The sequence below is a fragment of the Bos indicus genome, chromosome 7, assembly GCF_029378745.1.
Source record: "Bos indicus isolate NIAB-ARS_2022 breed Sahiwal x Tharparkar chromosome 7, NIAB-ARS_B.indTharparkar_mat_pri_1.0, whole genome shotgun sequence".
Classification (NCBI taxonomy): Eukaryota; Metazoa; Chordata; class Mammalia; order Artiodactyla; family Bovidae; genus Bos; species Bos indicus.
Window position 1 is genome coordinate 46,149,929 of NC_091766.1, and position 16,547 is coordinate 46,166,475.

The 16,547-nt window shown below is 50.2% G+C and overlaps 1 protein-coding gene and 1 long non-coding RNA gene across 5 annotated transcripts in view; one reads left to right on the forward strand and one right to left on the reverse strand.

The window, feature by feature from the left end:
* Positions 1-9,020, forward strand: part of CATSPER3 (cation channel sperm associated 3) — a 45,022-nt gene extending 36,002 nt beyond the window's left edge. For 3 of the 4 annotated variants that reach the window (XM_070793601.1, XM_070793599.1, XM_070793600.1), the window contains one exon: positions 667-9,020. In XM_070793601.1, coding sequence (XP_070649702.1) covers positions 667-772 — 106 coding nt within the window. In that variant the 3' untranslated portion in view covers positions 773-9,020. The remainder of the gene's footprint in view (positions 1-666) is intronic. The other variant, XR_011567687.1, reaches the window with a different exon arrangement.
* Position 9,021: 1 nt separating this feature from the next.
* LOC139184167 (uncharacterized) lies at positions 9,022-15,390 on the reverse strand. Its single transcript, XR_011567688.1, has 3 exons — positions 14,840-15,390; positions 10,467-10,602; positions 9,022-9,789 (listed from the first exon to the last, which is right to left on the reverse strand). It is a non-coding gene; the product is annotated as an uncharacterized lncRNA (long non-coding RNA).
* Positions 15,391-16,547: the final 1,157 nt, after the last annotated feature.

Genomic DNA, 16,547 nt, shown 5'->3' on the forward strand with positions numbered 1-16,547 from the left:
TCAGTTTAAAAAACTGACCTGTTTTTAAACATTGCTTCCTTTGATTCTCCAAGAGCACCTCACCAAGCCCTTCTCAGTGGGGCAGAGGAAAGACCTCTGGCTGCAAGTCAGAAGCTGAAGCTCCTGACCTGGTTCTGTTACTGCTTCCTGTGTGACTCTGGCCAAGTCTTTGTCCCTTTCCCGCCTGTCACAGGAAGGACTGACACTAGGAAAGCAGTGTGTGTAAAGCTCGGGGCTGTGCTCAGTGTGAGTTAGCTGGGGTCACACTGGCCACTACTGCAGGAAGAAAAGGGGCACAATTAGCCTGATGTCTCAGCAAAAGCCCCCTGGAGGGCTTTGTACACTGGAGGGGGTCTAGGAATGCCCAGCGTTGGCCCAAGAGTGGATCTGGCAGTGTCCAGGCCGCCCTCAGGCAGTCACCTCAACTCAGAGCCCAGGAGTCTGCTGTCTCCAACCTAACATGGGCAGTGAGAGAACTTCCTCCCAGAGCCCAGGGAGCCTGGCCGACCTGGCCTTCCCACCCAGCCCAGTCTGGTTCTCAGGTCCGTGCTCTTTCCTGCCCCACACCTGCCAGGTGTGGTGGACATGCAGGTGCGAGCGTGCAGTGGGCAGGGCCAGGTGGAGCGGAGCTCACTGTGAGCTAAGGCCCTCCTCCTCCACTCCCAGGCTTCAGGAGCTGTACTACGAGATTGTGCACGTGCTGAGCCTCATGCTTGAAGACTTGCCCCAGAAGAAGCAGTCCAAGTCCTCGGAGAAGGTCGACGAGAAGTAGCTGGATGTGGGCACCCAGCCACTGTGGACCGCGGGGGCTGTGACCCGACCGCACCGCCCCCCGTTGAACACTTGTTTTCTGGGTTGACCTCTGTGCGGCTGTTGCTGTGATCATGACATCTGTCCACCTTTGGGAGCTGACCCGAGTTGGTGCCCATGAAGTCTGATTCCTCTTCACATGACACAGCGAGACCTTGGGAATGGGGAGTGGGGAGAGAGGAGCTCAAGGCTCACCCTGGCCAGAGGCCGCACCTGGGGGCCACGCTGGCTTTCCCTTCCCTCGACCCCCGCAGCCAGGTCCCACTGGGCTCCTGGGAAAGCCACCTGGACCCTGGACCAAGAAGGGCCTCCCACAGTCCCATGAGAGGGCATGGCTCCTGTGATCTGGTATGGCCCCACTGGCCTAGGAAGCTCTGCTGGCTCGCCTGTGTGGGCCCCCATGCTGGCAGGGTCACAGCTCTCTCTCTGCACACAGTGCCATGGAGGTCTCTCTCTGGAATTCTTCTCTGCTTTTCCTGAGGCTCACGGTGATAGTGGTGCCCCAGAAGGGTGACAGCACCAGGCATTTGGGCTGCTCCCTTCCCTTAGTTAGAGCCCTTTACTCAAAAGGCAGCCTTTTCTACGTCATCCCCGGCCAGATGACTCCCACAGTCAGCAAGGCCCTGGCCCACCAGTGTTGGAGCCATCTGAAGGCCCAGGTGGTGGTGGCTGGGGGTGGCTGGCACCCCTTGCTCGCATCTGGCCAAACCAGAGGCCCATCAGTGCCTGCTCTGCTCTTGTTTCTGGGGAGTGTTCTTGAGGCCTGTCATCTTGGCAGGGCCCTCTTCTTGGACAAGTGCTGAGTTCTGGGTTAGGCTGGGGTGGGAGACCAGCTTCTATCGCTGGGCACAGAAAGGCCAGGCCCACCCTGGGAAGGATGATAAGTAGAAAAACACATAGAATTGAGAATGGCTGGACAAGGCCCCATGGGGGTCCGTGAGCTCCAGGCCTGGATGACGGCACCCCTGAAGCCAGAGGAAGATAAGGGCCTGCGGAAGCCTTTACTGCTCTTTCCTGAGTTGTGCTGGGGGTTCCGTGATGAGAAAGCCACAGTCTCCTCCTGGCCCTTTTCGTTCCCATGGTTGCCTAGAATGGCTGAGAAGAAATGTCCCTGAGGAAGTGACAGTAATTGCCTGACTGTAGAGAGCATGTGTCCTCCGAGATTCTCAAATCATTTCCATTTGCAAATGTTCACACTCAGGACCAAATTGAGCATCGTGCGAAACTACCGAGAAGGACTGCTCTAGAGCATGAGACCCGTCGCCATGCCCTGGGGAGTCCTCCAAGGGTAGGAAGCATGGCCTTGCCCCTTCCTGGACTGGAGAGAACTCTGTGCCCTGGAGGGGCCCTGAAGTAAGCGAGGGATGCCTCCAGTGCCTAGCAGTGAAGGGGGTGACTCCAGGTTGGGGGCTTCTAGGGGGGCTCTAGTGTGTACAGCCCAGACAGCCCAGCGTGCCAGCCTCAGGCAGTGGCTCTGATTTAGGGCTGGGACAAGGCAGATGTTGCCAACTGTCCACTCTGGATGTGCCAGGGTTGCTTGGGGGAATGTGAAAATACCTCCCCTGCTTTCACTAGGAAACATGCGGGAACTGGCCTAGGCCTCTGTGGGTGAACAAAAGGTTTTAAAAATTCCTCAGGGAGGCAAGTTTGTGAGTACCACAGTTTTAGAGTCAGGAGGCATGGATTTCTTAATCAGGTGGCCTTGGGCAAGGTGTCTGGTCTTTTGAAACCTTAGCTATTTCGTCTGAGAAATGGGCTGATAAAACTGTCCAGCTATAGTGTTAGTTGCTCAGTCATGTCTGACTCTTTGTGACCCCATGGACTGTAGCCCACAAGGCTCCTCTGTCCATGGGGTTTTCCGGGCAAGAATACAATGCTGCTGCTGCTGCTAAGTCGCTTCAGTCGTGTCCGACTCTGTGTGACCCATAGACGGCAGCCCACCAGGCTTCCCGTCCCTGGGATTCTCCAGGCAAGAACACTGGAGTGGGTTGCCATTTCCTTCTCCAATGCATGAAAGTGAAAAGTGAAAGTGAAGTCGCTCAGTCGTGTCCGACTTTAGCGACCCCATGGACTGCAGCCTACCAGGCTCCTCCGTCCATGGGATTTTCTAGGCAAAAGTACTGGAGTGGGGTGCCATTGCCTTCTCCGAAGAATACAATAATGGGTAGCAATTTCATCCTCCAGGGGGTCTTCCTGACCCAGGGACTGAACTCACGTCTCACTATAAGGATCATTTTATTTGATGATGAGTGTTTAAAAAAACCTGAGGGTGTTTAAAAAAAGAAAAGACACGATCAACTGTGGTCCGCGCTTCCTGGTTGTCAGCTCTGCCTCTGCTATGTGGCCAGCTGCAGCGGGCTGGCCTGGCCAGGGGCTGAGAGGGACCGGGCCAATGACACAGTACCAGGGGTGGAAAGTACGGAGCTGAGAGCAAGAAGCTGAGGTCGGGAACCTGGGAGTCGGGGAGAATGGGCATCCAGGTGGAGCTGGTGCAGGGTGGCCAGATGACCCGTTGGGCCTGCAGGGCCTGGGGCCCAGGAGGGAAGCCCAGGCATGGGCCGCAGGGCTGCGGTGTAGAAGGGCACTCTGCCTGGCAGGGCGCAAGCAGAAGGCCTTCACAGAGCAGGAACTGGGAGAGGGTGATGTGCAGAGGGCTGGCTCAGCACTGCTGGCAGCTCAAGCCAGTGGATATTTGGCGTAAAGTCCCCAAGCAGCATTCTGTTTGGCTCTATTTGCCTGCAGAGCAAACACTGGCAGATTGGAATTCCCACTTGGGCTCTCACCAACTCAAACAGGCTTGGCCAAGGCTTTCAGTTGATTTGCTTCGGGCACAAGTGGCTCTGCTTGCCCAGGCCTGGCTGTGGAAAGCAGGACCCTCCTCCTACCCACCGCCCCCCTACCCGGGGATCCGGCAGAGCTGTCCCCAGATGGCTTGCCTATCTCCATCCTGCCAGCTGGGTAGTTTGGGGCTGCAGTGGGATACCCAGGACCTGGGCTCAAGTCTTCTGGTCACTCCCAGGCCCTCCCCCAGCTCTTGTAGGAAGGAATATGGAATCCAAGGCTAGAGGTATTTGGAAGGTGGCCGGATTGTTTTTTTTTTTTTTTTAACTGCTTGTTGATTCCACCAGCAGGAAGCAGTCTCTGTAATATGGAAATCCAGGCAGTGACTGAGACTATAAGTGCTCCTCTTTATTCCAACAGTCCCTAAAAACTCAATACTGAGATGCTGGAGACTGCACACCTTGAAATTTTCCCCAAATGGTGGGTCAGACGGGACACCTATAACAAACTGCCCTTCACCAGGTCAGGAGAAGATGGATCTGAATTCCTAACTAGGCTACTCAGGAAGGAGAGGTAATCATTGTTGATTCTAGTTACAGGGGTTGGGAAATGAGGGAGAAAGGCACTCAGTGTAACGGGGTAAGATTTACCAACATGCGTGCACCACACTCTGCCCTACACTCTGCACCAAGAATGTCCTCTGTGCGTGGTTGGCCACGTGCTGTACCTCTCCGAGTTCTTGCTCTGATTTCACCTGAGGTTTGGTGCATTGCAGCCCTGGGGATATGGGGGAGGCAGGGCTGGAGAGCCGGAAGGAAAGGGAAGCGTTGGTGCTTTCTTGGTCGGCTCCTGGCTTCTCCTCCATGGCGGAGAAGCAGCATAATGGGAGAGGCTCACTAGACCTATAGGATAGGAGCTGGGACAGGGAGGAAGAAGGAAGTAAAATCTGAGGCCACGAGTCAGAGGCTCTGAACCGAGACTCTGTCCCAGCTGGAGGGCGAGAATGGAAAGGGGACAGGTGGGGACAGGCATCCTTGTTGGGTGAGAACCGGATCCCCAGTGACACTCCTGGAGAGAGGCCATTAATGATGGGACTTATTGAGGGATGATTTCTGGTTGCTGAACCTTGTCTTTTGAAAACGGAGCCCCATGAAGAGATCTGATTATGTGGGATCTATGTTATAAGATGGCCATTTGTCATAGGGACCTCCTAGGCTAAAATTGGGATACGTTGAGAGGGCTTTAAAAACCACCACTGAGCCCCCAGCTGCGATTTGAGGCCTCTAGATGCAGTACTCCTGAGGGCAATGGCACTAAGTGTGACTGGCTTTCTGCAAAGTGAAACTGAGGTCTCAACAGGAGGTGTGAAGAGGCCAATGGGGGATGAAAAGTCTGCTGTAAAATTCTTAGGTTGACCCCCAACTTTTGTAATCTGGTAATGGGACAATGGCCTCTCTCAGCAGAGGCCCCCCACTGCCCCAGTTCAGGATCCTGAGAGCACAACTGCCCCTTGACTTCCTCCTTCCCCACTGGGGCCTTGATGTCTAGGATTGGGGCGTGAGGTGAAAAGACTCTTCAAAACATGCTGCTGGACCAGCGAGGGAAGAGTCCAAGCAGCGGTCCAGCCGAGGCTCCAGAGGTATGACCTATTCTTTTTGTTGACTGTGGAAAATACCACCTTCTGTTTTATCAGTAGTTCTGTTTCAAATACTTTGACATACATGATTTGAATCTCATAACAACACTTAGGTACTTTCATTATTCCCATTAAACAGGTGGCAAAACTGAGGTTCACAGAGGCAATGTACCCAAGGCTGTATAACTAAGAGGGAAGAACCAAGCATTTCTGGCTCTAACCACTCTGCTATGATACTGTGCAACAATCCTCTAGGGAAATGTTATCCTCATCTTACAAGTGGGCAGACAACACTCAGAAAGACTGTTACTTGGTGAGATCATCATTGGAGGGCAGAGTCAGTATCTGAACGCAGACCATACATGGCCCCCGCTGTGGTCTCACAGCAGCCTTGTTCTTTCTTATCAAAGCGATTTTTTGAACTCTAAAAATCAAACCATGATTCCCTCCTGAGCAGGGCCTGCCTCTGGGAGGAGAAGGGGTGGTCCCTCAGACCAGCCTCATTTAGCCAGTTTCCTGGCCCCTTCTTGTTGCCTCGTGGAGGCTCTGAAGTCTGCTGGCCCAGTGGGTCCTGACTTAGCAGCCCTGGGAGCTCCAGGGATGGAGACGGTAGCAGGAAGCAATCAGTGTGTGCAGATGGGTGGTGACTGTGGTGCCTAATCAGGAAATTATAGCCTGGGCAGAAGAGGGGTTTGGCTTAGAAATCACCCTTCCCTGGGTTCCAGTCAAGCAGGCCCTGGGAGGCTTGGCTGGGCTGACGGGACGCTCCGAGCAGGCATGAGCTCAGCAGGCAGGATGAGCCGGCCTTGTCAGACAGGGCTGTGCAGAGCGGCCCCGGGCCCAGGAGGCTGCGTCCTAGGTGGTGATGCTGTGGTCAGTCCTTTCTGGCCCTCTGCCTGCTCCTGTGCCTTCTGACACCTCATCAGCAAGGGGAGAAGCTGTGGGCATTCAGGGGGTGCTTTGGGAGGTTCTTGACCTGCGTCAGTGACTTTTTACCTGATTCACAAATGAGCAAGTGGAAAAGGTGTGAAAGAAGTGTCAGGTGGAAAAACCCAGGTGCAGAACTGTGCATACGTGCACCATTTGGAAAGGGAGAAATAAAACCACACACACACTGGCAGTGAGATATTCCCTTTCAAGTGGCAAATATGATTGACAAAACCTAGCCTTGGCCAGGGCATGAGGTGGCACCCTGTCCACTTTTGGCAGTGCAAAGAGGTGTGGCTTTCTCAGAAGGCAATGTGCATGAGATTTTACTTGTGTGTTCCCATGGGCCAGCAGTTCTGCTTATGAAATTATCCTGAAGAGCCAAATGACAAATGCACCGAGATGTGATGGAAACACAGCGAAAGAAATCAACTCCCATTGGTGGGGAGACTGGTCGAATTAGTATGAGTCCATACATACGGCCCTTAAAACAATGATTTGTTGATAAGAATAGATGTTCCTGATATTATATGATTGAAAAAGTGGCTTCTAAAGCTACCTGTGATACGTCTTTTATGTAACAGTGAGTGAGAGTGGGTAACACATGTACATGCACACGTGTGTATGCTGAGTGATGTCTGGAAGAACAATCATTTTAGTGCTGGGACGGTGGTCTTGACTTTGTCCTCACTCTTTTCTGAACCTTTTGAATTTTAAGAATCAATATGTCTTTGTAATCAGAAAAAACAACAGTTTTCATCTTGAAAAATGTTCTGGGAATTCCCTGGTGGTCCAGCAGTTAGGGTTCCATGCTCTCACTGCCAAGGGCCCAGGTTCAATCCCTGGTCGGGAAACTAAGATCCTACATGATGCATGGTATAAGCAAAAAAACAAAAAAGGTTAAACAGTGTGCATGTGTGTGAGTGTGCATGTGTATGCATGCACAACTATGCCTGTGGTAGATGGAAGGGCATTCCAGGCAGAAGGAACTGCAGACACACAGGAAAGAAGCTGGTGTGGCTGCCACCCGCAGTGCGAGCAAGGGCAGGGGAGACTGGGCACGTATACTAGCAGGATCCTAGGGACCTGGGCGTGGCAGTCTGGAAGCAGGCCAGTGACCCAGCCTGTTGTGATCCCTGCTTCCTCTCTGAGAACAGCCTGCTGCCCTGTACCTAGCACTTAAATTTCCTCTCTTCTGTCTCTGCTTCCTCTCCCCACCTTCACTCCTGCACACCCATTCCCATCGCCCTGTCCATCATGACTCAGCATCAGGTCCCCTTTAAGAGGAAGCCTTCCCAGATTGCTCTGGTTGCCTTGATAGCTCCTTTTTCATCCTCTCACCCTTGAACTTTCATACCTGTCCTTTGATCAGACCTTAATTCCTCTAGGACCAGGTGAGGAGGGCTGTGAACTGAGAAGTTACGCTGGAGGTTGCCTGGATGCCAGTGATAGACCAGCTGACATCAGTCAGCTTCAGAGTCCCAGTGTGGAGGGAGAAAGCAGGCAGCAGAGACCCAGGAGGTGTTTTGAGCCTGGCATGTCACAGGCACAGTGCCAGACACTACACATAGCTTTTCACATTTATTCCCATTGAGCAGATGAGGAAACTGAGGCTTACAGAGGTTATGTGGCAGTAAGTGGTAGTGTTGCACTTGGGTATAGACAAACCCAGGTTCTGTCTAACTCCAAAGTCCACACTCTTACCCTACTAGTCTCTGGCTCTCACCCCCTGGAGGTTGGCTGGGCTGGGCCTGTGATGGGATCTCGCTGTGCCTTGCTGCCCAGACCTCACGGAAATGGACTTCAGGGTGAGAAGGTGATGTAGTCTCACTCAAGTGGTAGCTCCTATCCTGGTGGAGGATGTGGGGGCAGTGCAGCATACCTGCTGAGGCCTGCTGGCCATCGTCCCCAGTGAAATCAAGTGAGATATTTCCCTATGCGGCCAGCTGGCAGGAGCACTGGGTAAGAATCTAATGGGGAGGAGGCTAGGCATGTTGACCAGGAAAGAGCTTTCCCACTCAGAGATTCTCCAGTGGTAGGAAGTTGGTGAAATGATAAAGGACAATTTAAGCAATAGCCCAACCGAAAGCCTTACGTACTGGTCACATCCATGGTTCCTTCAAACCCTGCCAGCAGACTCCAGGAAGCAGGCAGGAAGGTCCAGTGCCCACTGGCAGAAGAGGAAAGCTGGGCTCCAGGAAGGGACAAGGAGCCCAGGCCAGGGGCTAGAATCCAGAGGGTCCCAGCCCTCCCCCAGGCACCTCCCCCAACTTTGGGCTCAGTGGGCATTTTTGCCTTGATGGGTTGGGCCAGTCTCTGCGAGCCTAGGGGACTTCCCTGGAGTGGCCTCAGCCAGAGACCAGGGAAGAAGCAGTAGCTTTGGAGGTGTGGACACCAGGCTCAGGGGAGCCATGAGTGGTGTGCCTGTACTCAGGGACCAGCCTCTGTGACTCAACAGGAGTGCTAGTTTGGGAGATGCAGGAGGGGTCCTTTGCCACACTGTCCTCTATGTGTGTGTTTTGTCTAAATATATCCTTTATTAGATCAGATTTGCCCAAAGGAAGAGAGAGGAGTGTGCGTGAAAAGGCTAGAGTAAGGGTGGGGATCAGCATCCATCCCAGTGTGTCCTGGAAAGTTCCCAGAGAGGCCACAGGAGGGAACAGTTTGGGGAAACCCTCACAGGCCCCGCCACAGCCTGGCAAGCAGCAAAGTGGCCGGCTGCTTTGTGGCTGCAATGTCTTGGAGGGTTTGCCAAGCACTTTCCGTGAAGTCACTGGGACGTTAAGCCCTTGGTTCAATTAAATGGGTTAATACGCTTTGTCTGATTCTGCTGAATGCTAATCATATAATGTGATAATGGTGGTAATGGCGCTCTCAGCCGCGGTCATCACACGTGCTGCACCGTCCCAGGCACGCAGGGAGGCAGAGCTCACATTCCCGCACACTCAGGCCTCATTTTCCACTCATAAAAGCCCATTCTTCAAAGCCTTTCCAGCCCAACTCCCTATATCCATTTTCGGGACAAATTACCAACACTTAAAAAAAATTGGTCCATTTTGCGTAAAAGCCAAGTCCAAATTACTGTTCCTTTCCCCTTTGTGTTTTGAAATTTCACAAAGAGAAGGGTGGGGGGCTGAGGGGGACACAGGGGACAGAGAGAAGAGGCAGAAGGGGAAAGAGGGAGAAGAGGGTATGAACGAAGACGGAAAAAACAAGCCTTCTTGTTTCAGTAAAAATGTATTTCTGGAATGATGTTTCAGTTTACTCAGGCAGAAAAATTAGAAATGGTGTGCTTATTAAACAGGCTAAGTAAGCATGACTATTTTTAGTAGTGCAGTAAAACCTTGGTAATTTGGACCTCTTTAATAAAGATTCCATGATCATGCTGGCTGGCAGGCACACGTGGTGTGTGTGTGTGTGTGTGTGTGTGTGTGCACGTGTATGTGTGCAGGCAAGGTGAGAGTGTAAATAGGCTGCTGAGTTGGAGGACTGAGAGGGTGAGGGGACAAAGGGGACAGGGGTGGGCGCCCCGCTCATGAGAGCCTTTTTAAACTGAGTTCTCTCTGCTTCACAACACAAGCTCATTACAAATTCTTCTCTCTGAACACTCCTCTTGGCACCGACTAATTTGACATCTGTTTAAAGAAGAAAGTATTTGAAAACAAAAATTTTCATTTCTGTCAAAATCTGTAAAGATTTACTTGACACCACCTGTCATTACTGGCCTGTTCCCCCTCCATGTGTGAGACTGAATCCTGGGTGTTGACACTTCATCTGGGGGAGGTGGTGACTGACCCCTCTAGGGTAAGGACAGGGACCTGTAGGCAGAAGGCCACTCGCTGCCCTGCAGATCGCAGTTTCTTGCATTTAAAAAATAATATTTGATTCATCCTGTCATGACTAAAGTAATAAACATGCTCAGTGCAAAAAAACTTGGAAAGGAAAAATGAAACAAAAATCCTGTTTCCTACCACCCAAAGGTAGCTGCTGCTAACACTGTGCACATCCAGAAATTTCTCTGTGTGTGTATAAAAATAAAAATGGTACCGTACATATGTAGTGTTCTGTAGATTGTCTTGTTTAGTGTTTTGGCAGAGAAGCTCAGTTTAAAAAGAAAAGGCAGTGGCAAATCTATTATTTAATTTTATGCTAAACTTACAGCAAAGTCATCAGCCCCACTTACTTTCTCTTGGCCATATAGCAGACACTTAGTAGGGACTTTAATGAGGTCTTAGTGCTCTGCTGCACAGAGGGATGGAGGATGGGGTGGGCCCACATGGGGCTCAGCTGTAACTGGGGCCTCAAAGGGTACCTGCTGAAGAGGGTTGCAGGGAAAGTTCTTCCAGCAAGCAGCAGACTGGTTCTGGTAGTGGGTTCAGCCTCCAGAAGTCCTGGGTACCACCCTCTGAATGCCTGTCTGGGTAGGCAGAGGCATACACACAGATACACTTAAAAAAAAAAAAAGTTGAAAATGCACATAGTGTGAAATTTGCCATTTTAGCCTTTTTTAAAGAACAGAATTCAGTGACATTAAGTACATTCATATCATACTTACTGTAACCATCACCACCATCTCTCAGAATTTTTCATCATCCCCAAATGAAGCTCTCTACGCATTAAACACGAACTCCCCCTCCCCTTTCCTCCCTGCCCCTGGCAACCACCATCTTCCTGTCTGTCTGGATGAGTTTGCCTACTCCGGGTAGCTCATACAGGTGGAATCATACAGCGGCTGTTGTTTTGTGATTGGCTTATTTTACTTAGCACAGTGTCTTCAAGGTTCATTCATGTTGTAGCGTCTGTCAGAGTTTCCGGCTGTTTCAAAGCCGAGTAGTATCCTACATTTTGTTTATTCATCTGTTGATGGACGTGGGTTGCTCCATTTTTAGGCTATTGTTAATAATGCTGCTATGAACGTGGGTGTATAAATATCTGTTTGAGTCTCTGCTTTTGTTTCTCTTTTGTATATACCCAGAAGTGAAATATCTGGGTCATATAGTAATTCTATGTTTCGTTTTGTTTTTTTTAAGAAATCGTTGTGCTCTTTTCCACAGCAGCACCATTTTACATTTCTACCAGCAATGCACAAAGGTTTCACTTTTTCCACATCCTCCCTGACACTTGTTATTTTCTGCCTTTTTGGTAAGAGCCATCATAATACACTAGTGGTATCTCCTAGTGGTTTTGATTTTTATCTCCCTAACGAAGGGATGGAGCCAAAGCAAAAACAATACCCAGCTGTGGATGTGACTGGTGATAGAAGCAAGGTCCGATGCTGTAAAGAGCAATACTGCATAGGAACCTAGAACGTCAGGTCCATGAATCAAGGCCAATTGGAAGTGGTCAAACGAGATGGCAAGAGTGAATGTCGACATTCTAGGAATCAGCGAACTGAAATGGACTGGAATGGGTGAATTTAACTCAGATGACCATTATATCTACTACTGCGGGCAGCAGTCCCTTAGAAGAAATGGAGTAGCCATCACGGTCAACAAAAGAGTCAGAAATGCAGTACTTGTATGCAATCTCAAAAATGAAAGAACGATCTCTCTTCGTTTCCAAGGCAAACCATTCAATATCACAGTAATCCAAGTCTATGCCCCAACCAGTAACGCTGAAGAAGCTGAAGTTGAACGGTTCTATGAAGACCTACAAGACCTTTTAGAACTAATACCCCAAAAAGATGTCCTTTTCATTATAGGGGACTGGAATGCAAAAGTAGAAAGTCAAGAAACACCTGGAGTAACAGGCAAATTTGGCCTTGGAATACGGAATGAAGCAGGGCAAAGACTAATAGAGTTTTGCCAAGAAAATGCACTGGTCATAGCAAACATCCTCTTCCAACAACACAAGAGAAGACTCTACACTTGTACATCACCAGATGGTCAACACCGAAATCAGATTGATTATATTCTTTGCAGCCAAAGATGGAGAAGCTCTATACAGTCAGCAAAAACAAGACCGGGAGCTGACTGTGGCTCAGATCATGAACTCCTTATTGCCAAATTCAGACTTAAATGGAAGAAAGTAGGGAAAACCACTAGACCATTCAGGTATGACCTAAATCAAATCCCTTATGATTATACAGTGGAAGTGAGAAATAGATTTCAGGGACTACATCTGATAGAGTGCCTTATAAACAATGGATGGAGGTTCATGACACTGTACAGGAGACAGGGATCAAGACCATCCCCATGGAAAAGACATGCAAAAAAGCAAAATGGCTATCTGAGGAGGCCTCACAAATAGCTGTGAAAAGAAGAGAAGTGAAAAGCAAAGGAGAAAAGGAAAGATATTCCTATTTGAATGCAGAGTTCCAAAGAATAGCAAGGAGAGATAAGAAAGCCTTCCTCAGCGATCAATGCAAGGAAATAGAGGAAATCAACAGAATGGGGAAGACTAGAGATCTCTTCAAGAAAATTAGAGATACCAAGGGAACATTTCATGCAAAGATGGGCTCGATAAAGGACAGAAATTGTATGGACCTAACAGAAGCAGAAGATATTAAGAAGAGGTGGCAAGAATACACAGAAGAACTGTACAAAAAAGATCTTCACGACCAAGATAATCACAATGGTGTGATCACTGACCTAGAGCCAGACATCCTGGAATGTGAAGTCAAGTGGGCCTTAGGAAGCATCACTATGAACAAAGCTAGTGGAGGTGATGGAATTCCAGTTGAGCTATTTCAAATCCTGAAAGATGATGCTGTGAAAGTGCTGCACTCAATATGCCAGCAAATTTGGAAAACTCAGCCGTGGCCACAGGACTGGAAAAGGTCAGTTTTCATTCCAATCCCAAAGAAAGGCAATGCCAAAGAATGCTCAAACTACCGCACAATTGCACTCATCTCACACTCGAGTAAAGCGATACTCAAAATTCTCCAAGCCAGGCTTCAGCAATACGTGAACCATGAACTTCCAGATGTTCAAGCTGGTTTTAGAAAAGACAGAGGAACCAGAGATCAAATTGCCAACATCCGCTGGATCATCGAAAAAGCAAGAGAGTTCCAGAAAACCATCTATTTCTGCTTTATTGACTATGCCAAAGCCTTTGACTGTGTGGATCACAATAAACTGTGGAAAATTCTTCAAGAGATGGGAATACCAGACCCCCTGACCTGCCTCTTGAGAAACCTATATGCAGGTCAGGAAGCAACAGTTTGAACTGGACATGGAACAACAGACTGGTTCCAAATAGGAAAAGGAGTACGTCAAGGCTGTATATTGTCACCCTGCTTATTTAACTTATATGCAGAGTACATCATGAGAAACGCTGGGCTGGAGGAAGCACAAGCTGGAATCAAGATTGCCGGGAGAAATAATCAATAACCTCAAATATGCAGATGGACACCACCCTTATGGCAGAAAGTGAAGAGGAACTAAAAAGCCTCTTGATGAAAGTGAAAGTGGAGAGTGAGAAAATTGGCTTAAAGCTCAACATTCAGAAGACGAAGATCATGGCATCTGGTCCCATCACTTCATGGGAAATAGATGGGGAAACAGTGGAAACAGTGTCAGACTTTATTTTTCTGGGCTCCAAAATCACTACAGATGGTGATTGCAGCCATGAAATTAAAAGACGCTTACTCCTTGGAAGGAAAGTTATGACTAACCTAGATGGCATATTCAAAAGCAGAGATATTACATTGCCAACAAACGTCCGTCTAGTCAAGGCTATGGTTTTTCCAGTGGTCATGTATGGATGTGAGAGTTGGACTGTGAAGAAAGCTGAGCGCCGAAGAATTGATGCTTTTGAACTGTGGTGCTGGAGAAGACTCTTGTGAGTCCCTTGGAATGCAAGAAGATCCAACGAGTCCATCCTAAAGGAGATCAGTCCTGGGTGTTGATTGGAAGAAAAGATGCTGAGGCTGAAACTCCAATACTTTGACCACCTCATGCGAAGGGTTGACTTACTGGAAAAGACCCTGATGCTAGGAGGGATTGGGGCAGGAGGAGAAGAGGACAACAGAGGATGAGATGGCTGGATGGCATCACTGACTTGATGGACATGAGTTTGAGTGAACTCCGGGAGATGGTGATGGACAGGGAGGTCTGGTGTGCTGCGATTCATGGGGTCACAGAGTCGGACATGACTGAGCGACTGAACTGAACTGAACTGAACAACTAGTGATGGAGAAGGCAATGGCACCCCACTCCAGTACTCTTGCCTGGAAAATCCCATGGACGGAGGAGCCTGGTAGGCTGCCGTCCATGCAGTTGCACAGAGTTGGACACGACTGAAGCAACTTAGCAGCAGCAGCAGCAATGACTAGTGATGTTGAGCATCTTTTCATGTGCTTATTGGCCATTTGTATGTCTTATTTGGAGAAATGTCTATTCAAGTGCTTTGCCCATGTTTGAACTGTTGTTGTTCAGATACACTTTTAAAAGCAGTGCTTGTGCTGAATGGTGGGGAGTTGAATGGTGAGAGGAATAAGGAAAGAAGCAAGAGAAGAGAGAAAGGACTGGGGAGAGGCTGGAGGCCAGGACATGTCAAGTGGAGGAAGGCATAAAGGAAGACAGCCCTCCGCTTCTTTTATTTAGCAAATCCTTCTTCAGCACCAACTGTGTGCAGACATTTCTCCACACGTCACTGTCCACACCTATTTGCCAATACATCCTGGGTCTCAGGGGCTGAAGAGACCCTGCTGCTAGTGCCCTGCTTCCAGGAGGCGGTACTCACAGAGGTTAAGCTGTGGACTCTGTCTGCAGTAGGACAGGCTGGGATCCAAGGCTCTCAAGCTGGACACCCCGAGTCTCGGCTTCCTCATCTAAAAATGAGGCTCACAAGATAAATAAAACATGTACAGCCCATAGCAGGGGACGGTGCAGAGGGAGGCGTGGGGCCATGTGACCAGTCACCCAGCGCAGCTTTCATCTGCCCTCAGCCTTCACCCTGCTTCACAGGCAGCCTCCTGTCCCTAGACCTGCTCCCCTCCAGCGTCCTGATTCGCAGGCCCGCAGGCTCACCAGCCCATGGCTGGGCTCTGGGGCTGTGCCTCCTAGGGGCCCTGCAGCCTCTCTGTCAGTGGACACCAGCTCTGGGCTACACCGTCAACTGGGAGGCAAGGGCCAGGCCCGGTGAAGAGACAGCACAGGAGTGTGAAGACTGGAGCTCCTGTGGGGAGAGGGGCAAGGAGGCGGGTCAGCACGGGCTGTGGGAGGAAGCCTGGGAGAGCTCCCAGAGGGAGGCAGACTGGCAGCACCCATATAGGAAATGAGAAACTCATAACACCGAATGGGAGTTTGGATTTAATGGTTGATATCCCAGGGCCCTGCCTTTGCCAGGCAGCTTCTCTGTGTCCTGCCTGCCCACCCCAGGGCTTCCTCAGTCCCGGCTGTCACCTGGTCCCCCGCTTCTCTCCCACACAGCCGAGTGAGCTCGGTGAAGGCAAGACCTGGGATCTTTTCCTCTCTCCCAGAGGACAGCTGAGTCCTCTGGACCTGAATTATAATTGTTTCTCTCCTCCGCAGCCCACCCCCCACCCCCAGCACAGTACAAATGCGCTTCCAGTCGGAGGGTGTACAGTGCAGTGGGGGTGGCACCTGGACCCTGGGCAGAGGGCTGGAGTGCAGGTCCTGGCCCTTTTCTCCATGAGCTGGGCCATCTTGGATGAGCTTTCAGTTCTCTCCGAGTTTCGGTTTCTTCCAGTGAGAGACTAGCAAGCCCTTCCCCGCTGTGAGGAGCGAATGCTTATATACTGCCTAATTCTTACACAGTGCTGGCATGGGGACGCAGCACTCAGAAAGGGCCTAATGTTGGCTGTCGGGAAAATGAAGTAACACAACAAGAAGTGTTTGGGCGTCTTCACCCCACGTTGCAGGGAGCCCTTCAGGCAGAACTTTGGGCATGTGCCCTCTGTTCCCGAGGCTCACCTCTCAGAGTGCTGACTGGCCCGGCCCATGTTCTCCTCCACACACAATGGACAGCAGGAAGTGGGCTTGGTTCCTCTGGGTCTCCCAGGGTCTGCCCATGGAGTGTGGTGGGAGGACTGGACCACAGGACAACAGGCTGGGCTCCTGGGGGTGGGATGGAGTGGGGCGGGTAGGGGAATCAAAGGACTGTCAATCATGACTCACGTTCATGGCATTCAGCAAAGCCTGAGGGAAAACCAAGGTGAGTCCTAAATGACATTTTCAGAAATAACCTGTTGAGAAACTTACAGGAGCCTCATTAATGTGGAAAGTGGGGGACAGGGCCCTCAGGAGAAGAGGCAGGACAGCTCACGTTAATAATAACAATAGCATCTACAATCACAGTTCCATCAAAAGCAACAAATTATTGAGCACTTACTGTATGCCAGCACCACAGCTAACACTTTATGTGCGTGATGTCATTTACTCCTTTTAGACAACTGTGTTAAGTGATTGTTGTTATTCCCTTTCACTAA